Here is a 25,087-nt window from a genome sequence, read left to right on the forward strand (position 1 = left end):
AGACAAAACTCAAAGGTTCTTCTGTGTAACCTCATTAACACCATAGAGATGTCATAAGAGGGACCGAGAAAGCAGTTTTACTTACTGTTTGCACTTTATAGGCAAATTTTGCTCCATTTTTTAATCTTGGAAGTGGTCCCGTTGACTTCAGTCGTGATTTGTGCGTGGGGAAGTCAGGAACGCTGCCCTTCCTTTGTTTAACCTTTCTTTGGGAATATTTTCAGTCCCTTCCACAATCCAGAAATAGAAGAGTAATTAGGAAACATGATTATGCCCTTTCCTTTGTAGCCTTGCAGATACAGTGATGACAGAGAATAACCTTGTCCCCGGCAGTAACTGTACTGCCTGACTTTTTCCCTGCTTAGCTAAATGCTCTTGAGATTGTGCAAGCCCCTACAATGCCTGGCAGGGGCTAAAACAATTCCCTGGCCCCGGTTACGGTCACGGAATGCCACGGAAGCAGCAGCCCCGTGCACCCCCTGCCAGTCTGCCTGGGCAGGTGCCCATTTCCACTCCAGTCTCTGTTCCCAGGTTTCAGGGGTTATCGCAGTTTCTGCTGTGTCAGGCAAAAGGAGTGGTGCTAATAAATGTTAGTTGTTAAATAAAAATGTTATTTTTTTAAAATAAAAAAGTAAATCGCTTATTAAAAACGGATATTCTGAAATATCAGCATATCTTTCTCATATGGGAAGCAAACCCAGAAGATTCTGAGTTCAGTCTGGTGGAAGGCATTTTGCTGTGTAAAGTAACCAGAATTGCCAGCTTAGTGACAGTTAAAAAATGATACCGTGATGGTCCAAAGCCCACCATGCTGCCAGTTGCAGGGTAGAACTCACCCGGTGCTGTCACTTTAATGATTTTTGTGTAGCGCAGGGAGAGTTGCAGGTTGTGAACCCGGGCACCCGCGGCTTAAAATACAGCCCATAACGTAGAAAAAAGCACCGAACCAGTGCTGATCGGCGCTGCCCTGAGCTGTGTAGGAGACGACAGCTATTCCATCACTCCCCTGACCGGCATGTTCAGGGGATGTCAGGGTCACTTCCACTTGGCCAGCACCCCGCAGGGGTCACACCGCTGCCACCAGAGCACTGCCCAAAATGCGCCTGGCTTCACCTGCGTATTCCCGAGATGTGGGAGTCGCCGGACTGCGGCTGAGGGAACGCTGTAGCTGAAGCCGTGGCTCACCCCAGCCCGCCCGGGAAGGGTCCCTGCCGAGGGGAGAGCCTCGCGCATCCACCCCCGTCCTCGTCCCCGGCGATAACCCTCCCTGTGCCGTGCGCCACGGGGAGAGGGGCCGGCGCTGCTGCTGCTCCCGCCGGCACCGTCCGCCGGCACTGTGCCCCGGCAGGGCGCACCCCGGGGACCCGTGGGCAGGTGCGGCTGTAAAGCATTCCTTTCGGTCCGAGGAGAGCAGGGTAGGGACCGTGACCAAGCTTATGTCAAAAGGCAAATTGGAAGAGTTTTAAAATGAAGCGAAAGAAGCTTTCCCTAGCCAGGGCGGTGTTGCGCAGCGCTGCGAAGGCGAACGCGACATAGTGGCACACAGTTGGGCCAGCTCTGTCCCCTCCACAGAAGACTAGTTCTAACGGATCGCTGTGCTGTTGTATGGTTTGATTGTGCTGAGAGTTACATGCCACTGTTCCCATAATAACAATTTTTCTTCTTTGTTCAAATGAAATTTCTAATTACACGTGTGATGGGTTGTTTTAATTCTTTTCCCTTTCCAAATCCACCTTCCTGTTGCAATGCATGATGGGCAGGCTCAATATTGTGCATGACACCCGCTACAAGTGTTGGTAGGTGCCAGCTTTGTTTCTTGATTCTCTTAATCCTGTGGTGCAGCTCACGGACCCTCAAAATCCACTGCTAGATGTTAACGTAGAGCTCTCGTGCCAATCCATCGCCCTTAGCCTCCTGCACTAACACCTGTCAATTAAATGCAATTGTCTTATTTAATTGACACGGACACACGGACGTTGTTAATTTTGTACAGCAGTTGATTGAATTGCACATCGTTCCTTGGTGGATTTTGATTGGACTATGAGTTCCAGTGTTTAGCAACTATCTCGTGTTAAATAAAGACTGTACCTTACTATAGCCACATAGACGTATACTGTCCTTCAACGAGATTAATTTTTGTTTGCGGTAAATATTTGGGTTGAATTTTTAAACGACAAAAATTTGTAACTATAAGGGCATTTAAAAATTCTTCTGTTGATTTTTGTATTGAAATGGTTAAGCTTGTTTGTGTCGATTTTCTTGATTTGATGGTAACAAGCATTTTCCCCTTTTTTTCTCTTTTCATTCCCCTCCCCTCTCTCTCCCTGGAATGTCGTCCTGCTTTGCACTGTGGTTGCATGTCACGCGCTGGCAATGACGTCTCGGGCTTTTTGCTGTGATAAATACCATGCTCGATTATCCTACCACGTGTCGCTCTGGTTCCCATACTGCTACACTCTTCTGTATGTTTGCTTATATGATTTTCCTTCCGAAAGTTCCCATGGTGCACGGTGCTACGCCAGCCACTGTGTCTGCAGCAACAACATCTGCCACAAGTGTTCCCTTCGCTGCAACAGCCACAGCCAACCAGGTTTGCTAATTTACAGCTTTGTTCCTTACAGACGACTTGAAATCGGTGCTTTTAATGAGCATGGGGGTTTTGATTTTACCTCTTGTTGGCCTACACATTCTCTCTAAGACCTGCAGCACAGCTTAATAAGCCTTTATCCGTGCTCAAAAGGCGCTGCAGTTCCATTTCTGATGCTAAAAATAATTGACAATGGAGTTTCTGACTCAGACTTAACATTTACGGGCCGCGCTGCTTAGTTCTGCTCTCAGAGGTGTAAAGGGAAAGGGATATTACACGGAACCCGTTATTTATTTCTATTTCTGTGAAGCCGACAGTTCCTTTTAGTGCAGAACTCCGGCGAAAGCCAGTAAAGCCTTTGTGCAGAGGGGCCGCAGGATCAGAATTTTAACGGTCTGAATTGAGCAGTCTGAACGTGTTCTGACTCTCCTCTTCCAAGAGCAAAACGAAACCATTTGAGCGTGGGCCACGCAGAAGCGGCTTCGACACCTTTGTGGCAGCTTGTGGCTCGGGGGGGAAGGGCCGACGGCTCATTGCAGGCGCCCGGCTCCGGTTAGGGAATGGCCACTAGAATCTGGGTCTATCTCTAAATAGCTGCCCAATCGTTGCTTGGGTGTATTTCAGGAAAAAAAAAAAAAAAAAAAAAAAGAGTAATGCGTTACTAAGTGAGTGATGAAAAGTGCCCCAGAAAAGCCAGAAATGCTGCAGTCAGCCCCGGACGGCGGGAGCTGCACGTGGGCCGGGAGCTGTGGCATTAGCGAGATAGGCTCTCAAAAATGCAGATTTCTGTAGTACGTCTGACTGGAAGTGTGACAGTAAAAGCTTGTAAAAGACCCTCTTCTTTCTTTTATAAAAACAAATGATTTTTGAGCTTAGCTGGGAAGTTAGAGCTGCCTGATGTCACGGAACCGCAGGTTCTGGCCTCGGCTGCGGGTGGTACTCTTGGCTCAGGCGAGTCACGCGTGTGCCTTTTAGAAAAGGGAACTCAGCATTTTCTTTAGCATTGTGCAGGTGTGGTTCTGTGCGTGACATTAATTTTGAGGATAAATGTCCGTTTTTAAGGCAGGCTCACCGACACACGCAGCTCCCTTTGTCCTTAGAGCCAACTCCGTAAGCAATTTCAGGATCCTGCGGTGAAGCTGCTGGCTCTGCCGCTGCGCTTGGACGTTCGGCAGCAATGCCGTCCCCTGCCGCCCCTGCACCTCCCTGCCTGGGGTCGGTCCCGCCGTGAGAGGGGCAGAGCCGGGAGCCCCCCGCCCCGCTGCAGTGGGCCGTGGGGGCAGCGGTGCTGCAGGCTCTCGCAGGAGCGAGTCCGAGTCCTGGGCATCGAGCCTCTCCACCCTTGCCTGTCCAGCGCTGCCGTTCAGTACGACACCCAGCTGTATGTTCTCTCTCAACCCATCTGCTTACTGATCGCTCACAACTATTACTCCAAAAATTACGCCGTTGCAGTGCTGCGCAGGCGTGCACATCCCCGGCCTCAGAAGGGACGCGGGTGTCGTACGATTCCCAAAAGCACTCAGGTCAGGCTACTTGGGGAGTCGCACTTTCTGCCCTTGAGAAATGTTTCGCTCACAGATTTAAACCAGCATGAGAATCCCTTTGTGTTTTGGACAGCTAGTTTACAGGTAGGACTGCCTCTGCATACGTGTCACCTAGGCAAGCCACTACCTGTGTGCCCAGAGAATCTTAATATGGTAGTTGATCGCACCATTCAATTAACTGAAGTGTCTCTCTATCCTCCGTAAGTCTAAAGACTTGTGAGAACGAGCCAAGCCACAGAAAAACATCATTATTTTTTAAAAATTGACCTCTGTCAAAATAACCACACACTTTCCCAAATAGACTACAGGGAAGCTTTCTGTTGTAGAATCCCATCATTTCATGCGTATCCTCCCTGGAGCCTCGTAACACACATAGTGAAGTACTGCAGCCAAACCTCAATATATACATATATAACGAATATATGTATATACTACGTGAGCAATGCTGAAATTATTTAATGCCACACAATGCAATGTGCATGCATGCCGAAAGTCTTAAGATCTGGCCCTTCATCTTCATTGACTGGCGTTGAAGGTCCCTGGTCTGTTCCGACAGCACTACCCCTGACGCTTCTCCGCAGTTGGGTGCCACAGCCTCTCCTGCAGCAGTAGGAAAAAATGGTATGAGAAGCTTCATTACGCTTGAAGCACGTTTCTGTACGAGTTGGCAATGTCGTAGAGTTGTGCGGAGTTGCCAGGGGAGGAGAGGGCACAAGGGGTGGAAAAACCGACAGCAAGACCTGTAAGCAATTCAGTTACGAGGAAACCTCCCTGTCCCCGTTCCGGTGTGGGTGAACGGGTCAGCCGTAGTGTCCGGCAGGGAACAGTCTGCCCAGGTGCCGCAGCCGTTTGTGATGATACGCATCAGTTGCGTGTCCCGTGCCCCGGCACGTTCCCCTGCGCGCGGGCACATCCGCTCCCTCCAGCCGCGCTGCCGGGCCCGCGGGGTCCTCGCGGTCGCCCGGCGCCTGCGTGCCCTGGAGCTGCTCGGCTGCTTCCCCGGGGCCTTGGCGCTGCGCTGCCCGCGGGGGCTGCAGGCTGGCGCCCGGGGGCACGCAGGGGACGAGCCGGTCATTTCTGCTGCCGGTCATCTGCTCTGATTTTAATAGTGGGTTGGGTTTTTTTTTAACGAGGAACTGAGTTGCTGGGGCACTTCGAGAGCCACGTACTGCATTCTGTTTACGCAGACAAACATTTTGAGAATTGTTTCACTGCTCTGGGGAGCCTTAGCTTTTCGGCTGATCCGCCCTGATGCCCGCAGCAGCCGTGGGAAGAGCTGGCGGCTCTTCTCAACCGCGGATTTTCACCAGCCGTGAAAATCAAGCTCAGGGCATCTTAGGTTTGGTGGTCAAAAGCCAAGACGGTGAAAGCAGTGAACACTTCACAAAATCAGACTGGAACAAGGCCACTGTAGAATTTATCATTTTAAACGATCTGCTGAAAGCACAGAATTTTGTGTAGGCCAACAAAAAGGGCTATTTTCAATTACTGCACTGCATGACTTTTGTAGATTTTAACTTCTCTTATTTCCTAAACAACCAGTAATACTTATTTATATTTGTCAAGTAGTACTTAACACAATGTTTTCCAGTTTAAGTTGCTAGTTGCTATTGTAGCATTTCAGTTGACCTTAACTTATAGTTACAATATAAAATCCACCAACTCACAGCTGATCCTCACTTTTCCAAACTTATGTTCTGTAGCAAAATGCTGTGTCTCCGGGTTGGCTCATTGCACGTATTACTCATTGTTTCAATTTTTTACCTATAGATACCCATAATATCTGCCGAACATCTGACTAGCCACAAGTATGTTACACAGATGTAGACATTTTGTCATCAAACAGTAAGTTCTCAATGTGTTATTGCTTGCCCTTTTCTTACCTTTTTGTGTGCATAATTTGCCTTTTCCAGGGACAGAATGTTTTTATTTTCTTTCTAAGAAAACTAATGAGGTATGAGGGAAGAGGCTCTGAACTCCACTGACGTGCTGTTCTGCTCTGAGTGGGGATCAGAGAGTTATAGACTCACAGAACGGTTTGGGCTGGACGGGACCTTAAAGACCATCTACTCCCACCCCCTGCCCCTGGAGCAACCAGCCCAGGCTGCTCCCAGCCCCGTCCAACCCGGCCTTGAGCACCTCCAGGGATGGGGCAGCCACAGCTTCTCGGGGCAACCTGCCCCAGGGGCTCACCGCCCGCACAGCCGAGAAGTTCTTCCTTATAGCTAGTGTAAATCTTCCATCTTTTAGTTTAAAGCCATTCCCCCTCATCCCATGGCTCCCCTCCCTGACCCAGAGTCCCTCCCCAGCTCTCCTGGAGCCCCTTTAGGCACTGGAAGGGGCTCTGAGGTCTCCCTGGAGCCTTCTCTTCTCCAGGCTGACCCCCCCACCTCTCCCAGCCTGTCCTCCCAGCAGAGGGGCTCCAGCCCTCCCAGCATCTCCGGGGCCTCCTCTGGCCCCGCTCCAACAGCTCTGTGTCCTTCTGCTGTGGGGACCCCCCGAGCCGGAGGCAGCACTGCGGGGGGGTCTCCCCAGAGCAGAGCGCAGCAGAGGGGCACAGCCCCCCCTCGCCCTGCTGGCCACGCTGGGGGGATGCAGCCCGGGGTGCCGGGGGCTCGCGGGGCTCCAGCGCACACTGCCGGCTCCTGGGGAGCTTCTCACCCACCGACACCCCCGAGTCCCTCTCCTCAGGGCGGCTCTCCAGCCCTTCCCCACCCAGCCTGGAGCTGTGCTGGGGATTGCCCGACCCACGTGCAGGACCGCGCACTTGGCCATGTTGAACTGCATGAGGTTGGCATGGGCCCACCCCTCAGCCTGTCCAGGTCCCTGTGGATGCCATCCCTCCCCTCCAGCGTGTCGACCGCTCTGCACAGCTTGGTGTCATCGGCAAACTTGCAAATTTTGCATTGGCAAGTTTGTATTCCCTTCCTTTCCCGTGTGCTCCATTTCTGCTGTGTTCGTTGTTGAACAGCTGAGCCAGAATGGAGTTACTGCTCCGGGGGAGGGTTAACTGATTTGCCCCGGTGGGTTTATAATAACAGATGTTCCTTTCAGCTGAGCGTAAATGGCGTTAAACTGCTCGAGTGGCTGCGGTGGGACGGCTCTGGTCAGTGTGCCACCGGGCGTCCCTCGGCGGTGGGCTGGGGCTGCGCTGTCCCCTTTGTAGAGTGAACCTGTGCTGCGAGGACGTCCCCGAGGGGCCATCCGGCGGGGCTCGGGGTGCCGCCTCCCCGGCGCGCGGGGGCACGCTTCCCTCTTGCAAATGCAAGGCTCGGGCTGGTGCGGCACCGACGAGAAGTTACGACTTGTGTTGAAGATGCTTTCTCTTCTTCCCTTTCCAGATCATAACTAACGAGAAACGGACAGTGTGTTTGGGTGAGAAGAGGACAAACTCATTAGCCATAATGTATATACCGTCGAGCAGCACTCGGAGACGCCCTCAGCAGCGAGACATCCACACATTGCATGTTAGCGAGATGAAACAAGAACTTGGAAATCCACTGCACACTGTTGCCTATATACTTTGTACATTTAATTGATATTTGTGCTGAGGTGATCTTATTGTCTAAAGACTACAACATTGTCTATCTTTTCTAGCCCAGGATTATGCATATGGATTTGAATATGCATCTGGAGTCTATTTCCTACGTAATCGCGTACGTCACCTTGAAAAGACAGACGATGCTGTAACCATGAATCTATTATGTATTGGTACGTCTGTAGACCAAGATATAATTTTTTAAAGTAAGTTTATTTCTTTCAAGGTTTACAAATAACAAAGGTGCACCTTGTATTTAAAATTGCCATTATAGACGAGAGCGTGCATGCACAGTAATTTTTGTTTCAGAGTAATATTTTTAATGTAATAGATTGTAAGAAGCGGTAAGAGAGGTATCTGACAGAGATGAATGTGCCAAGCAAAACCACAACTGTGTATATTTTAAAGCACATCGACGGCTTTAAATACCATGTTGTTAAGGATTCTCATGAAGTGCCATAGACTGTACATCCGATTAGAGTATTATTTCTGCAGTGTTACTTTCAGAACCACGTTTTCACTTACTTCATTAGTACTAATCGGGCGAAGGGCACCGTTCTGTTTCAAACCAAAGCTGTCTCAGAAATGGCCACCCGTTCCTGGCAGCGGCAGCGGCAGTGGCAGCGGCAGCGGCAGTGGGCAGCACGAGAGCCGTACTCCGGCCGTACAGGTTAACCCGGACTGGACATATATATAACCTACTTTAAGGCGCCGTAGTGTAATATTTATGCATATTTTACTGTATACCGTGATATACGAAAGGGAAAAGCCATTTCTGAGACACAGTCACAAATGTTTGAGGAACTTCTTTTGCTTCTATTTATAGCCTCTGTCGAAAGTCGAAAGGACTATAAATGTTTTGCAGAGATGGGTTTCGCTTTTGCTTCATCAAAGTCACGCTTTACACGGTGACTCTAAACAAAGACGAAAGAAGCACTGACATCATCAGATGCATGACAAACCAAAATATGAAAACACGGAGATGTTAATTAGCGTAGAAATTGGGTGGGTTAAATACTTGGGTGAGTTTTATATGTGATTTTTTTTGTTCAGATTAACTGCTTATAGCCTTAGAAAGCCTTTACAAAATAAAAACAAAAAAATAGATGTGCATTCAAGTTTTAAGAACGGATTCATCCAAAGGAATTCCTTTTCGTGGTTTGGATGTTGCAGCTAGTAAAGGATATTTTTGCTCTGTTCAGCAAAGTGCTGAAGTGGGGGCCAGGTGACTGGTAGCGTAGCGTGGAGTGGGAGAAGCGGGAGTTCGGTTGTAGAACTCCCCGTACTTCCAAGTTTACTGCGAGTTTTTATGCTTGAGAGAGATGCTTTATAGTCTAAGAATGATGTGTTGATTTTACTGATTGTACTGTACATCTATTGAAGCCTTAGATTATTACATTACGGGTTAAAACCCATACCAATGTAATTTCAATCGTGTTAAGAAAGTATAGGTGACTTCACATGTTATTGTAGTTACTTACCATTAGAGAATATTACTTATTTTTTTCTCGTTAAAAGTGTAGTTTTTCTTTCTTACATTTATTAGATTGTTTTCATTTTCTGTTACCAGTTGAATACCGTTTCAGTTTATAGAATTTTGTTTTATTAGAGTTTACTGATGACTTTTTCAAAATACAAAAAAAAAGTAGTTTTCTTCATAACATACTCAGTTTTGAATTTACATGTAGTGTCATATGAGTATTCGTATTATTGTTAACTAAATGATTTATATTTTACTGATTTAATATTACAATGTAAGAATGTCAGTCATTGTTAGTTCTTGTCTAGTTTTCATTAAAAGAACAAAGATCTTTTATATGGATATCTTATAATTATATAATCATTGCTAAGTAAGAAGTTAAGTTGTTGCTATCGCAACAATCCTGGCAGACAATTGAGTAATATTTTGATGATTTATTTTGTTTGTAATTAGTTATTATGAGAAAATCTAGTTCCTAGATATTAGAATAAAATTTATTTTCTACTGTATCCATTTCAAATGTTAAAATATTGTTTAAATATTTTTTGAAATCCCTGAATATCAGGCCCTGTTATAAATAAGCTGCATAATCAATAGATCAAGGGACTTTTTGTTGATAATCCAAATACTCAAAGTTTACGTAACAAGAATTATAGCGTGTGTGTGCAAACTCTTGAGGGTTGATTATGCTGCAGTTTAGCATGTGGGAACGTATAGAGAGAAGGTTGACTTTTTGCACTTCTGTATATAGTCAAAAAAGAGAGAAACCTGTATAATAGTAAGATCTTATTTTGAATAAAAATGTCTATAATTACAAGGAGTTTTGTTAAGGCTAATAAAATGACAGGCTGAACAAAATTGCTTGCAAAAGTGGCACAGAGTTAGCACTCCATACCCCTTCGAAAAAGTTGCTTTGCTTTATGTGGACAGCTTGTAGTTTGCCAGGATTTTTTCAGCTGGAAAGATATGCCATCCTTCCGAGATCTCATGACTGACAAAAGCTCCACTGGTTCAAATCTGCCTGAAAATCATTAAGAAAAAAAGAAAAAAAAGGAAAAAAAAAAAGAAAAAAAAGCAGGTACTTCAGACCATCAAGGTGAAATCATGGCTCAAATATTCCGTACATTATTCAAAAACTACTGCATGTTTAAAGTATCAGAAAATATATTAAAGATATATGCTATTCAAACCAGTTTCTGACAATTTCAGTGGTTTATTGTTCACAAAAACGATTCTTCAAAACAAATACTGACTTTCACAAAAGAGTTAAATCATGAACAGGCAAACCAAACAGCACACCGTAGCTGTAGTTGTTATGTGATTATTTTTTATTGCTGTAGTGGTCCTGTTCTTTTAGCAGGTGAAAAAAAAAAGCCCTGGGAAATTTTACCCTTTTAATGGAAAGCGCTCAAGAAACCTTGTCGTTCTCTATGCCAAAGCTGGAAGGAGAAAGCGATCGGGCCGTCACTTTCTCTGATCTCTCCAGTACTCACACTGAATAATTAACGACGTTGCACTTATTTGCAACCCCGCAACTTTCATCTGCTGAAAGGACAGATGTGCTTGGTTTTACTATTATGTAATCACAGACTTACTTTTTGCTTGTAGTTGCTCCAAATTATGTACTCTGTCCTGGGCTGCAATTTGTTTTTATGCTTATTTTATTATTACTGCTATAGTTGACCTTGCTGTATGGAAAAAAAAATAAAGTGAAATTGCCCTAATAAAAATTCTCTTTCTTAATTATGTTTCTCTACATCAGGTTAAAAACCGCGCCGCTTTCTTTGGTACGCGTTTTTCGTCCCACCTGCGCGTTTGTTCGGCTGGAGGGATGCAATTTATTCGTGGGGAAGCCCCTATGTGCCGGTACTGGGGTTTTTCCTTCAGCAACGCAGAGTATGTTAAACACAGAGGATATGGGTTAAGGATGCGAAGGACACGTGACGTTGTTGTTAAATCCAGAGGATAAATATAAAGCAGGAGGGTTCCACAGGCCCAGCCCACGCCGTTGTTACCCTCTTGCGGCAGTACCCCCACGACGCGGGGCAGTCGCGGCTCGTGCCCGCAGCGGGGTGCCGGGGTGCCGTGGGGAGGGAGCCCCGTTCCCGCGCCTGACGCTGCTTGATCAGTCCCGCACAAATCACTCTCATTATCAAAATTACTCACCAGAAAATCACAGGCTTAATTCGGAAAGGGAAACGCATCGGAACATTTGTTTTCCAGGAGGGTTTCGGGTGTCTCCTGTGTTTGTCAGCGCAGCCCGAGAGACCTCACGGCAGATCTCTCCTGCCAGGGGCCGCGTTCATCGACTCTGCTCCCCAGCTCGGCGCCCCCCCACGCCGCCTTCCTGTCCGCTCGTTTGCGCTGCGTTTGCATCCATACTTGCGATGGCACCAGTGCTTTAATTGATCGTTGCCTTTAGCAGCCACGTTAAAAAATGATGTGTCAAGCAGCGCGGATGCTCTAAATTAGCAAACACGACATGACTTTATTCTCCTCTCTAAGCAACGGAGGCGGCCACGGAGGCGCCCGTGGTTAATTGGGCAGCTCCGACGAGTGATGGGTTGGTGCTCCTGTGACCGAAGTCGGGCCGGAGGCTGCTTGGTGGGAGGTCGGTGTCCCGCAGGACCCTCCGCTGCAGCCGGGTCGGGTCCGTCCCTGGCAGCGCGGCGGTGCGGTGCGGTGCGGGGGGGGCTCAGCCGCGGCTGCCGGTCAGCGGGTACCGAGCAGCAGCGCTGCCCGCGGCGGGGCTCTCGCCGGGGAGCTGGGAGACGACAAACCCGCTCAGATGCTGAGGAGAGCCACGAGAAGGAGCTCCTGCCAAAGCGGCGCCGGCACCGCGCCGGCTGGGGCCATCATCACAGCGAGGTTAAACCAAAGTACGAGAGTTCTGTTCAAAGCGGTGCGTGTGTGTCTGCAGCTGAGGGGCTGTCTGGAATGAGGGGGGACTCTCAGCTTTTGGGGAAGGAGGAGCAGAACCCTCCTGCAGTGGCCTGGCTCTGGGCGGCTGGGGACCACGGCCGAGCCGGCACCACGGCCAAACTGGGACCACGGCCAAACTGGGACCACGGCTGAGCCTTTCCCCCGGCGCCGCTGCCCTCCCAGCCCTGTGCCACGGTTTGTCCCACGGGAGCCCTGCGGGGGGGTCAGCCCTGCCGAGACGCCGCAGGACCCGGGGCCTGTCGCAGCCGGGGAGACGCCGTCCCCGTCCTGCCTTCCGCTCAGCAGAGTTAGTAAGGGAGTTTTCGTGGCCTTTGTGTGATTTGCGATGAGAACAGGGAATGGCGTCAGGAAGAAGGAAACAGAATAGTTCTGAGGGTCTTCTGGCATGCAGGTATCGGATGTAATTAAACCCCAGCCGGCTTCCTGCCCAAACAGAGCTGATCACGGGATCCTCTCAGAGCATCAGCTCCTGTGCCCCCGAGCGCAGGGAGAGCGGGTGTGGGGAATGGCACAGGTGGCTGCGGTGGTGCTGAGCGGCCCCGGGGAGGGGAGGGGAGGGGGAGGAAGGGGAGGGGAGGGGGAGGAAGGGGAGGGGAGGGGGGCATGATGGGTCTCAGCTGCGGGTAAAGGGCTGGAGGCAGCGGGGCAGGGCTGGAGGGAGCCGTGGCTGCAGGAGGGAGCCGGGGACCTCTGGGCGCGCAGGTAGGAGCTGGTGGCTGCTGGGGCGGGAGTGGCGGGGGGGATCCTCCAGGACACGGCTCCTCCGCAGCCTTGGAAGGGCACCAGCACTGGGGGAGACCTTGCCCCGGGGTTTGTGTCTCCGCCGTGGCAACGGGGTGGTGTGGGGAAGCGCCGGGGGGTGGGACGGCTGGTGAGAGCCTGGCGGTGCTTTGTGGTCCTTCGGCAAAAATTCCGCCTGGTGAAGGAGCTGTGCCGTGTGCCGCAGGAGGGCCGAGCACCGCGCTGCGTGTGGGTGCCCCGTGCCCTGTGCCCCGTGCCCACTGCCTGCGGCCCCGGGGCTGGGGGCAGGTGGGAAAGTCTTGTTTGTAAAGACTCGAGGAACAAAGTGAAAGCAGGTAAGGAGTCGGTGTGCTGTTTTTCATGGAGCCGGTGAGAGGTTAGAAGGTGCGTTATCCCCGCGCTAATAAACCACGGGGGGAAGCAAATCCCAGTGCTGCTTCAGGAATGCACTGGGAATAAAAGCGCGGTGACTCCTGAGCACCCCGACAGCGGAGGGGGCAGACGAACAGCGTTTGTCACACTTAATGTTGTCGGTACCTCAGAACAGCTGGTTTGGAGCCTTTTACCCATCAGAGGAATTCAGCAAGCTTGTTGTGGCGCATATACGCAATTACCTGGCACCAACAGGGAAATTTTCAATGCAGTAGTGGCAAGGGAAGAGTGACAATTATGGGATGGGATGCTCGTGCTGGAGAGCAGCGTCTGCACTGGAGAAAACATCCAGTTATAAGGGAAATGTTTTTTTTCTCCGCTCTTCCTGCGGTGCTGTTATCAACCTGGAGCCACCCTCGCCTGGCGGTGCCGGTTCTCCCGCCCCGGCGGCCTACGGAGCACACGGTGTTTGGGGCTCTGCCCGCCGCGCGCTGCGTGGGGCCGGGGCGGGCGCACAGCCCTGGAGCAGCTTCGCGGCCGTGGCCGCCCCTTGGCCGTGGCGCTCCGCAGGGGCACTGCAAAACGCCGTTTAAGGAAAAGAAAAGAGACCCTTCTGTAAAGCGGTGCTGCTGCTTTTTCCACCCACGTCTCGTTTCCCCGTGTGCATCCCGCCCGTCCAGGAAAAGGTCAGCAGGGGGAGTTGCCGCTTTCTACCGTCCTCTCAAGTGTGGTGGGTTGTTAGGAGTCCTAAACCCCACTTTATGCCAAGTGAGCCGTGCGTGTTAGTGTTAGTGTTAGTGTTAGTGTTAGTGTTAGTGTTAGTGTTAGTGTTAGTGTTAGTGTTAGTGTTAGTGTTAGTGTTAGTGTTAGTGTTAGTGTTAGCGTCAGTAGGATGCAGTGTCACGGGGGAAACTCCAGCAGTGGCAAGCTGAGCCCCGCTCGGGGGGGACCCTCCGCCGCGCTGCTTCTCTTGGTAAGGCCAAAAATAGACTTCTGTGTCGGGCCGATAGCACGCTCCCCGCGGGTCGGGCTCCACGTCCTGCCGCCAGCGCACAGAAGAAAAGCTTCTTTAGCACGTTTAACGCGGGTGAGTTTGGGGGCTGGCTCGGTGCTGAGCGGTGCCGCAGCCCAGGGTGCCACCGGCTCTGGGTGCTGCCGGGGCACACGTGCACGGGAGCCGCTGCGGGGGAAGTGTGGGATGTGCCCAAATCCTGAACGAGAAGCGTGAAGAATGCTCAGCACCGCTGGCCTCGTGCCCTTCTGCTGCAGCGCACGGGGCAGGTCACCCCTTCTCACAGGGCTGTGGCCACCGTACCACGCGTCCTGCAGCAAAACTCATCTGGTGGTGATATAACACCTGTATTTAAAATGCCATCTTCATAATTAGTACGTACGCATGTGCTAAACGCATCAGTCTCCCTCTGGTGTCTCTGTGCCGCTGGGGAGGACGGGCGGTGCGGCGCCCGGTGCGTCCCTCGCAGTGCCGGCGATCGCAGCCCACCCCGCCGCGCGTTACCCGAAGGTGGGGTTTGGGCTGGGAGAGAGGTGGGAGAGGCCGACACCGATGGTGAGGGGGTCTGTGACTGTGGTCACGGGGCCGCCGGCGGCGGCGGCAGCCGTAGGCAAAGGGGGAAAATATATCCAGTGTGTGGTTTTACCCATCCTCTGACAGCTGCTGCTGGCTCCAGCTCCTTCCCCTGCTCGTGATTTCTGGTGCAAAGAGGAAAATGATGTGAAAAGATCGTTACTGCATGAAACCCAGTTCTGAACATCTGTGCCGAACTGAAAATTTCATCCCAAAATAGATATGCACAGATACAGAGTGAAAAGGAGCAACTTGTGGAAGAGTTTGAGGGAATGAACAAGAATCTGCCTTGCCCTGTAAGACGGCTCCGGGGGTATCTGAGCACGCGTCAGCGTTCCTCCCTGACCTCGCTGACTGCTGCGCGGCTGCGGTAATTTCTCCCACCCGCTATCGCGGTCACTTCACCTGTGTCCGTTGTCTAACACAGCTCCGTGCTGGCTGGAGGACACGCGCCTCCGAGGTGTGGTGCAAGCGGTTGGTCTGCGTTGCCCTCTGCGGTGCTTTATCTGTGACGGGCAGTCGGTTGGCCAGAAGGTCCCCGCGACCTTTGAAGCTGGCGGCACCGTGGGCACGAACCGCCTTGCCGTGACAGCTGGCCAGAGAACGCAGCTTTACCGATTTCCATCACTATAACCCGGCGGCTCTGCTAAACTGTGGTTTGTTTGCAAAACCCCCTTCGGTTCAGAACCCCCTTTGCATTCAGCTCACCGGGCTCTGCCAGCGCATCACGTGTGCGGGCTGCCGCAGCCCCGGTCCTCCCGGGGGGCTGCGTGTGGGCTTAAGCAAAGGCAAACGCCCCACAAAGGGGATTTCCCCACTGGTGCACCCACTGCTGCAGTGGGACAGCAGCTGGTTTTCTCAGGGGGCTGGCGTGTTGAAAATTGGGGGGGTTATGGGTTACATTGAAATTACCATTTGCAGCGGGAAAGCCAGGACGGTAACGTACGCCTGGACATAGCCCACCGCTTCAGCCGGCGTTGGGGTTCGTGAGTTGCTATGATGGAGTTCCAACTTAGTCTGCAATTAAATTACCTCTGTTCGCGGAATCACAGACTGGTTTGGGTTGGAAGGGACCCTAAAGCCCCCCCAGTGCCACCCCCTGCCCCGGGCAGGGCCACCTCCCCCCAGCCCAGGTCGCTCCCAGCCCCGTCCAACCCGGCCTTGAGCACCCCCAGGGATGGGGCAGCCACAGCTTCTCGGGGCACCCTGCCCCAGGGGCTCACCGCCCCCACAACCGAGAAGTTCTCCCTCAGATCTCATCTCAGTCTCCCCTCTTTCAGTATCAAACCGTTCCCCCTCATCCCATGGCTCCCCTCCCTGACCCAGAGTCCCTCCCCAGCTCTCCTGGAGCCCCTTTAGGCACTGGAAGGGGCTCTGAGGTCTCCCCGGAGCCTTCTCTTCTCCAGGCTGACCCCCCCCCCCACCTCTCCCAGCCTGTCCTCCCAGCAGAGGGGCTCCAGCCCTCCCAGCATCTCCGGGGCCTCCTCTGGCCCCGCTCCAACAGCTCCGTGTCCTTCTGCTGTGGGGACCCCCCGAGCCGGAGGCAGCACTGCGGGGGGGTCTCCCCAGAGCAGAGCGCAGCAGAGGGGCACAGCCCCCCCTCGCCCTGCTGGCCACGCTGGGGGGATGCAGCCCGGGGTGCCGGGGGCTCGCGGGGCTCCAGCGCACACTCCTGCAGTGCGGAGCCGCCCGTCCCAAGCCATGTGCTCTCGGCACAGTTGTGGCTCAGCGGCAGTTCATTGGGGCGGCTGTGCCGAGCTTTGCCTTTAGTCTTGAGATAAGACACAGTGAAAGACGATGGCAGGTGAAGACGCTGACTCAGCAGCTGTGGGAGGCCGTGTGCCGGCACAGCGGTGTGAAGGTGGTGGGGCAGGTGACGGTGCCCGTGTTGGCGCTGGCCCAGCAGTGCATGGCAGTGGTGCCATGGCAGGTGAGGGTGCTCCAGGCACCCCGGTGAAGGTTTCCCCGAGCTGTGCCATTTGGGGAGAGAAGGCGGGATTTGCCGCCGGGACCCCAGGGCTGAGAACTGCCCTTCCCCTATTTCAGCTTCGTATGGAGCAGAGGGAAATAAAGCACTGTGTGGTTGAGTTGGGGGGGGTGTTCTTAACTGCATATTGTCCGTAATGTAAAGCTTTATCTTGTTCTCTTGCTCCATAAGCGGCACTGGTTGGCACTGGGATGCACACTGCCACCTCCCGCTCAGCCACCCCCTGCCAAAAACCCGGAGTTGCAGCTGACTCCCCGTGTATTTTGTAGGGAATCACTTTGATCTTTACTATTTTTAAATAAAATTCTGGAGCTTGGCTTGACTATGCCAACTTAAACTGCTTGGAGAAGGGCCAGGAGGTGTTTTATCGCTTGAGTAGGTCGGGGAGAGTAAGCGCGTACATTAGGGACCTCACCAAAACCGGCTGAGATGTTTGTCGTCTTGTACCTATTACGTGCTTGGGAAGGGTGAGCGGTTCTTCGTGGTTTGGAACAGAGAAAATCTAAGGCAGCCCACAACCAAAGCGCTTTTAGCTCTATCCGCAGCTCTGTTCTTGAGTTACACAGCCGAGCTGGGGACTCGCAGGAGGGAAAACGGAGCTGCCCCATCATTTCAGCTGCGGTAACCCCAACCCCAGCCAGGGCTCCTCTGGCTCCCGTGCTGCCGGCACCGCCGGCTTCCCGCCGCAAGGAGCAGGAGCCCTTCAATGCTGCACGTGGGTGCAGCGCCGGCTGAGGCCGGGGCCCATCCGGGCCGTGTTCGGGTACTGGGAAGCCCACCCGGGCACGGGGGCTGCTGGCGGGATGGTAGGAGTGCCGGTCGGGCTCTTGGTGCCCATAGAGAAGGGTTTTTTCTCCCGGTCCTGAGCCCTCCCCTCCCCAAATGCTCTGGATAACCAGCGGCTGACGGGCTGTTGCCCCGTTTCCCATCCCCGAGCCCGCCGTGGGGGAGCGGGCAGGAGCCGCCCGGCGCGAGGGACCTCCCGGGGGGCTCAGCTCTGCGCCCTCCGCCTCGACGGGGTGGGGAGACGCGGGCTATGGCCCCCTCAGGCCACGTCTCCCTTTCCGGCCTCTCCCTCCTCCCCCCAAACTCCCCTCTCAGCCTCCCATCACCCCTCCCCGCGCTCACTAGCCCCAGGCCCACCCCCGCACAGCCCCAGCCCGCTTCCAGCAGCCTCTGGGCCTCCAGCTCCCTGCAGCCTCCACCCCCTCACCAGACTCCCATTCCCTTCCCAGCCCCACAATTTCCAGGATTTTCAAACTCGGCTCCTTTTGCAGCCTCCTGTCACTTCTTGGCACCCCTCTGCTGCTCACCTCCCAGTCTCTTCCGGGCTCCGTATTCTTCCCGGTGTCTCGTTCCTTTCAGCTAAACCTAATTTCTGCCCTCACAACCCCTTTTGGCCACTGCTTTATTCCTGGCCTCCCACCCCCTTTGGCCTCCACTCTTTTCCTACTCCCCAACCTCCTTTCGGCTTCTCTTTGGCCTCTGCTTTTTTCCCAGCTTCCCACCCACTTTTGGCTCCCACCCCCTTTTGGCCTCCACTTTTTTTCCCAGCCTCCCATTCCCTTTTACCCCTCCCTTCCCCCCTTTTCAATTTCCCACGCTTTTGAGGCCGTGACTGGTTTTTTTCGGTCTCGTTATTGATATTTTTTTAATTTTTTAATGTGGCCTCCCCTTGTTTCTGGTCTCTCAGCATTTCCCATCACTGCTGAGCCTCTGCCGGGCTCCATATGCGGTTCTGGACTGTCTGATGTCCCCACACTCAGACACAGCAGACCCCCCCCGGGCAGGATTTGGGTCAGACGTGCCAGTTTCCGCACCCTGGCGGAGCCAGGCGCAGCGCCCGCCGTGCCGGGGCAGCCCTGGAGCTCCTGCGGTGCCGGGCGGTGCCGGGGGAACCAGATGGCAATCCGTCTTCAGCTGCTGCCGAGCCCCCGTGGTAATGGGGTTGCCTCTCCGGGGGAGGCAGCGCAGCCCCTGGGGCTCCTGCCCGGCAGCGCGCGGGCAGCGGGAGCTGCCGGGAGGATGAGTGGTGATCCCTCCGTTTGGAGTTCAGTTTAACGCTGCCTTTTATTACTTCAATATGCTTCTTATTTAAATCCTAGAGAAAATGAGAATATATGGATTAATTTATTGGGATTTTTCTTTTGCGTCACAAACCCTTCAGTGCCCGCCTGGGGCACGGGGCAGCAACTGCAGCTGCGCGCGGGGGCTCCGGCCACGCTGGGGCTGGGTGTCCCCGCGCCGTGGGGACCGGGACGCGCAGGCGGGATGCAGGATGGGGCACGGGGATGCTGCTGGGCAGGAGAGCGGCAGCTCCGGGCTGTGTGGTGGAGCTGAGAGGCGCCGCTCGCGCGGAGCAGCGGTACCAAGCCATGAACTGCGCCCCTTGTTCCTCGTGTGCGTTGGCATGGCGCCCGGCTGGTCTGGAGGGAGGTAAATTGTGAGGGCGTTCTCTCGCCAGCCCCGGTGGGGCAGGAGGAGGTGGTGTGTCGGTGGGGCCGGGCTCCCGCCAGCGAGCCCACCTCGTGCGCCAGGCAGCGCCTCGGCAGCCCCCGCTGCGGCTGTGCCGCCGGCCAAGCGCGTGGGAAAGGGGTGCTGCGGTGCCGGGGGGGCCGTGACCCGTGAGGAGCTGCCTGAGCAGGAATACTGTCCGCGAACACCTTAAACGTTGCGATCACAGGACAGGCGCTGCTCTGCGCGCTGCCGTAGCGGCGGGGGCTTGCCCGAGGTGCTGCAGGGAGCGTGGCCACCCGGGCTCCTCGCCTGTCTCGGGGTCACCAGGTTTCTGTGTCCGACGCTGCCGCAGTAATTGAACTTTAATACGTTATACGGTCAAGCTTACTTAGACTATTTTCCGTTGGAGGAACCTCATATCAGCAGGCGTTGGCAAACACGGACGTTGGCCGGTTGTCGGGGGCAGGCTCCGGCATACCCACACTCGCTAACAATTATAACCGTAATAAAACTACCGCTGTGAGGTTAAGGGGGGTGTTTACCATCGCTGCGGGGGCCGGTCAGGAAAATGCCAAGCTGTTTCAGTTCTCGTCAGCCCCCGTAACCACAGCCGCCCGTGATGGTCCCCTTCCCTGGGGGTGGCGGTGTCACCGGGCCAGGCTGTGCCCTGGGGACCGTGGCGTGCGGGTGCTGCTGGCGAGGATGCGGCTCTCCGGCCCCGCGTCCCCAGCCAGGACTTGCCCAGCGCTGCCGCAGCACCGGGTGCCAAACCCAGCCTGGTCCCCTCGGAAATCTCTGCCTTCGGCCGCGCCGGGCTCAGCCCAGAGCGGGGTCTGACGTGCCGACACTGCCAGCAAGGTGAGGGGCTTGGTCCCCCCCCTCCCCGGGTAGTCACTGGCTGCCTTCGGGTATTCCAGTCAAACAAAACGCACTTGCTGCTGGAGAGCCATCGTGCCAGGTTTGCCGCTTTCTGACTCACCAGTAGGCAAATTGGGAAATTTTCTGTTTCCCAATCTGTTTTCTTTCTCGGGAATTCAGTCTTCGCTTTGCTTTCAGGAGAGCAAAAACCTAATCCAGCTGCTAGTTCACACACGCATCTCTCTCCCTGCTCAACAGACGCCGGCAAAAGCCCTCCGCCTTCACACGAAGGAAGCCGGGGCTGTGCCCAGCGGCTGCCCGCCCTCCCACCCACCCCGGCAGGGCTGTGACCTGCTCCCTCCAGTCCCTTCCCGCAGCCTGCGCCGCACCCCGGCGTCCTGCCGACCCCGCATCACCCCCAGGGCGAACGCTGCAGCCGGGGGCCGTGCGTCCCCGTGAGCAGGGACGGGACGGGACGGGTCGGGACAGGGCTGGCTCCGTGCCCTCAGATGCCCCAATGCGCAGGCGCAGGGCCACGTCCCACGGGCAGCACCCGATGCCAGAAGCTGCCAGAACCTAACTCTGCTTTCCGCATGCCTCTCCTGTGTCATTTCACATTCAGCGCTAAAACGCAGCCCTCCCCACTGCCCCATCTATTTTCTGACATTTTACATTTCACCCTGTTTCGGTAACTGGCGGCGCTCCCCTTCCCCGGCAGCTCCCAGCCCTACCCCGGGGGGCTCCGCTCTGCCGGGCAGCTCGGCGGCCCTCCAGCCTGCCGCCGGATGGATGGACGGCCGGATGGATGGCAGTGATGAAGGGACACACTTCCAAACCTTTCCTTTTTTTATTGTTTTCCTTCCTTTTTTTTTTCTCCTCCGCCCTCCCACCTAATCCCGGGCAATGGGTTGCAATGCTGCAGTTTGAAGGGACCCACTCAGGTGGATGAGAAAGATTTTCTTCTTTATTTGTAAATTCTTCCCCAATAGAGTGGACATTAATGATTATATGAACCAAACTGCTACCTGAGCCTTTTGCTTTCCAAGTGGCGTCAGTTCAGGCTACTACAGGGCAGAAATGAGCGAAGAATTTGGCACCCCGTTTCGAGCGTGCTGCGACAGTGCTCTCGGGTGAAACAGCATTTCGTATTAATTTTTTAATCCCTCCCGTCCTACCCTTCTGAGCTGGAGACTCGTTCTGGGAAGAAATCTGTTAAATCCGGCACGTGACTTTCTCGCAGCACCACTCGCGCTGTAGTTTTGAATGGGAACAGGAAGAAATGTGTCAACAACTTCGTGTCTCTTCTTGTCTGGAAAGCGGCGTCCCTTGCCAAGCCGGCACTGCCTTTCGGCAAATCGCGCTGCCTGCCAAGCGCCTCTCTGCGCCGCGGGCATCGGCGCCCCGGGGGTGCTGCGTGGAGCCCTGCGCGCCAGCGGCGCTGCCCACGGCCGTGGCAGGGACCTCTCCGCCCGAACCGCTCGCGTGTCTGGAAAGAGCCGCGTGGTCCGCACCGCTCCCGCCGCGCTTCCAGGGGGAGGCTGAGTCATCCCCTCCTTTTTAATAGTCCGGAGGAGGCCCAGCTGTCTCCCCGCCAGGCGTGCAGCGTCTGTGCCGCACGGCTTCAGCCTGCGTGCGAGCGTGGTGGCTTCCCACTTCATCCTTAGTGGCATTGTTCCTGGAGAACAGCGCGTACCGGCAGCATGCCGCCCTGTCCCACAGGTCACTCATTGTCGCTGCATATGTTGGGATTGGCTTAATTAGGGCTAAAATATGGCTGCGTTCACACCTTCTCTCAAGAGGGGGAAAAAAAAAAAAAAAAAAGAGGAGATGAGCATTAAAACGGTGCTGGAGCTCGTATTTTGTCCTACGTATCTGTCACAGCTGAGGCGTGTTGGCTTCACGCACCTCGTTCCTTCCCAGACTCGCTCCCATGGCCGGATCGAGGTGGTTTTGGTAAGAGGACCGTGTCCTCCTTCCAAACCTGACCCAGTGCATCAGGCTGTGCCGTGGGGCCCCCGCCAGCCCCCCAGCGCCACTTCGGGCAACGCTGACACGCTAAAATGCAAAATGTTGAAGTGATGGCCACAGGGAAGCTGCTGGCTTTCACCATCCATGCCTGAACTGCAGCAACGGGAATTCGGATGCGGCTCTGGTGCTGGGATGGAGCCGGCCAGGCTCAGCCCCGGACACTCCCCACCGCGGTGCTGTGCCCCCCATAGCCCCAGCCACAGCGGGGACAAGTGGCGCTGGACTGGGTCTCAGGGGCACCGCCAGCCTTGTAGCGCCCGGGCCCCTCCGCGGGCACCGCACGGCCTCCCGGCGCTTGTTTCTCCAGGCAGGTTCTGCTCTCTGACGTTGGCGCGGGGTCAGAAAAGGATCTGGTAAAATGAATGTATATTCCTGAGTTTCACTAGCCGGTGGGGGACGGCCACGGTGTTACACAATTCATTAAACATATTCTTCTGATGGGCCATGCACTGTAATTAAAGAAAAAAAAAAAAAAAAAAAGATTGTTTGCAAATCATGTGGGGATCTAATTAAGTGTCGCCGTGTCAGACACATGCTGGGTTACAGAGGCAGTGAGAGCCGAGTTTCTCTCTTAATTACCCGGCGAGGTTTGCCGGCCGGCGCGGCGCAGGCAGCCCCTGCCGCAGGACGCGCGCGGGGTGAGCCGGGCCGGCCAGAGTGGGCATTTTTGTGGAGGGAGGAGCGCGGCAGCACAGGAGCTTGACTTACTGCGGCTGCAGACAAAGGAGGAAGTTAACGTTAAAAAAAACCCCAACAAACCACCAACCACCCCTAAAGCGCCCAGCCCCTCCGCCCCGGCGCTGGCGGCTCTCCCCCGGGCTGTGCCTGGGGCCGGGGCACCGCGGGGCCGGGACGGTCCCTCCGTCCCCGTGCGGGCGATGGGGCAGCACCCATCAGCGGTGCGACGCAGAGCGGCACAACGGGGACCCAGCGGTCCTTAGGGCTGCGCTCCCGCAGCACGCTCGACGTTAAACTGATGCAGACGTTACTGCGATAACGTAAACATGCGAAGTGTGTTTGTCAGAGGAGGAAAAGGGACCACCCGCCCAGCGGAGAGGCCGGAACGCTCTCCACCGCTTTGGGGATGTTTTAACGCGAGCATGGGGACAGCCCCTCCCCGGGACCGCTGCCCTACCCCTCCAGCCTGGGCAGCAGCCGCTCTCATTTACCATCTATTTTTTCCCCGACCCGGGCTGAATCCCAGGTTTGCCGTGGCTTGCCAGGGATCGCAACTAGCAACGAGAGAGGAAAACTCCTTGTAACTCGCTCTGTAAAACTGCGCGGACCTTTTTTTAAAAAGAAAAAAAAAAAAAAAAAGAACATTTTCAAAGGTCTTTCAAAACCAGGGTTAAACCAGGAAAACTTTGGAGGTCAGAATTGCAGTGTAGAATTAAGCTTTGGTGAGGAGAGGTTCCATTTCCTGTTAGTTTTGTCTGTGGGTTTATGTTAGTTTTATGAAGTCGTGTGGTGTACTTTATCTGGTCTTTCCTATTTATGGGAACGTTTCAGAGTACAATGTTGTTAGCAGCCTGAAACGCTGCCATGCTCTAGCATTTTTTGTTTTAACACCGTTCAACGTGAAAAAATTAATATTTTGACTCAAAATACTGAATAGCAGCTATGAATGCTAAAAATTTGCAGCTCATTCCAAAATATGTCAAAATTTCCCAGGGAACAGAAGTACCGATTGATTTATTTCTCGGACCCGCTCTCATCTTACCAAGAAGCTGCAACGGGTCTTTGCGGCGGAGCTGCCGGTGACGGGGGGGTGCGCCGGGGTTTGCCGGGGCAGAGCTCTGCGCTGGTGTCCCCCACACACGTCCGACCCCGTTACAGAGGGGGGACATCACCCCCGGTTTTCTGCCCGGGGAAGAGTTTCTGGGTGCACTTTGCTTTTGGTATTCGGCATTTTCAATAGACGTGTGATCATCCTCAGAGGCACCGGACACTGTCCAGCACCACCAAAGCTGCGGCTGGAAAATCTCACTATTCGGTGACTCTGAGAATTGGTGACCTATTGAAACGTCCCGCTGGGGTTCCACAGCTGAAAACTGTTCCCAGAACTGCGGGAAGGGGCGAGCTTTAAAAACTGTGAATAGCCGCGCTCCCGGCCGGCCAGGAGAGCTTCCCGGGGAGCCGGCTCTGCCCCGCTCGGGGGGCTGCGCTCCTCTGTCAGCTCCCATGCAAACGCCGCGCGCAGGTCCGGGTTCCTCCTTCAGTGCGCCAGAGGAATCCGCGCCGTATTCCAGTAATTAAGAAAAAAAAAAAGACATTAATTATTAAGCAGGCATGTATCTGAGGGCAGTGAGATAACTTAGCCTAAGAGATATAACTCTGCTTGCAAAGCTATTTGGGCAGAACATCTGTTTCTGCAGAGCAGCATATTGTGGAGGGAAGAAAATGTATAAATAAAAAAGTTATAAAATGTCAACAAAAGCTCTGGTATGAATAGCCAAAAGTTCAGATGAAACAGGAGCCTCTACAGACTGCTTTTCTCAGCCTTCGAAAACCAATTGGGATTTTCCAACAGTAAAAATTGTTTGACCTGCCTGTGCAGCCGCGGGGTGACGCCGGCCCCTGGGGTCCTGCTGGCGGCAGGGCTGGGCTGGCTCGGGGCAGGACCCCCGCTGGCCCCCAGGCTCTCCTGTGGGGCGCCGCATCCCCCTGCCCCACAGCCAGGGACCAGAGCTGTGCAGGAACGGGGTGGCTGGTCCCATCCCCTCTCCATCCCACCCGGTCCCATCCCCATCCCCATCCCATCCCGTCCCCTCCCTATCCCACCCGGTCCCATCCCCGTCCCACCCCCCAGGGCAGGGCAGGCAGAGGGCAGGAGCGGCGCCCCCCCAGCCACCCCCCGCGCCCTGGCTCCGGCCGGCAGTGAGCCATCCCGGCGTCGCGGGTGAGGAGAGCAGCAGCTGCTCCCCGCGTCTTCTGGTCTTGTTATCGTCCGCCGGCACTTAAACCCCT

The 25,087-nt window shown here is 54.3% G+C and overlaps 1 protein-coding gene across 10 annotated transcripts in view; it reads left to right on the forward strand.

The window, feature by feature from the left end:
- The window catches only part of MBNL1 (muscleblind like splicing regulator 1), a 109,133-nt gene extending 98,241 nt beyond the window's left edge, over positions 1-10,892 (forward strand). For 9 of the 10 annotated variants that reach the window (XM_082486904.1, XM_082486900.1, XM_082486902.1 and 6 more), the window contains 3 exons: positions 2,496-2,590; positions 5,902-5,976; positions 7,473-10,892. In XM_082486904.1, coding sequence (XP_082343030.1) covers positions 2,496-2,590; positions 5,902-5,958 — 152 coding nt within the window. In that variant the 3' untranslated portion in view covers positions 5,959-5,976; positions 7,473-10,892. The remainder of the gene's footprint in view (positions 1-2,495; positions 2,591-5,901; positions 5,977-7,472) is intronic. The other variant, XM_082486907.1, reaches the window with a different exon arrangement.
- The last annotated feature ends 14,195 nt before the right edge of the window (positions 10,893-25,087 follow it).

The sequence above is a fragment of the Vanellus vanellus genome (assembly GCF_965231255.1).
Source record: "Vanellus vanellus genome assembly, chromosome: 8".
Lineage (NCBI taxonomy): Eukaryota > Metazoa > Chordata > Aves > Charadriiformes > Charadriidae > Vanellus > Vanellus vanellus.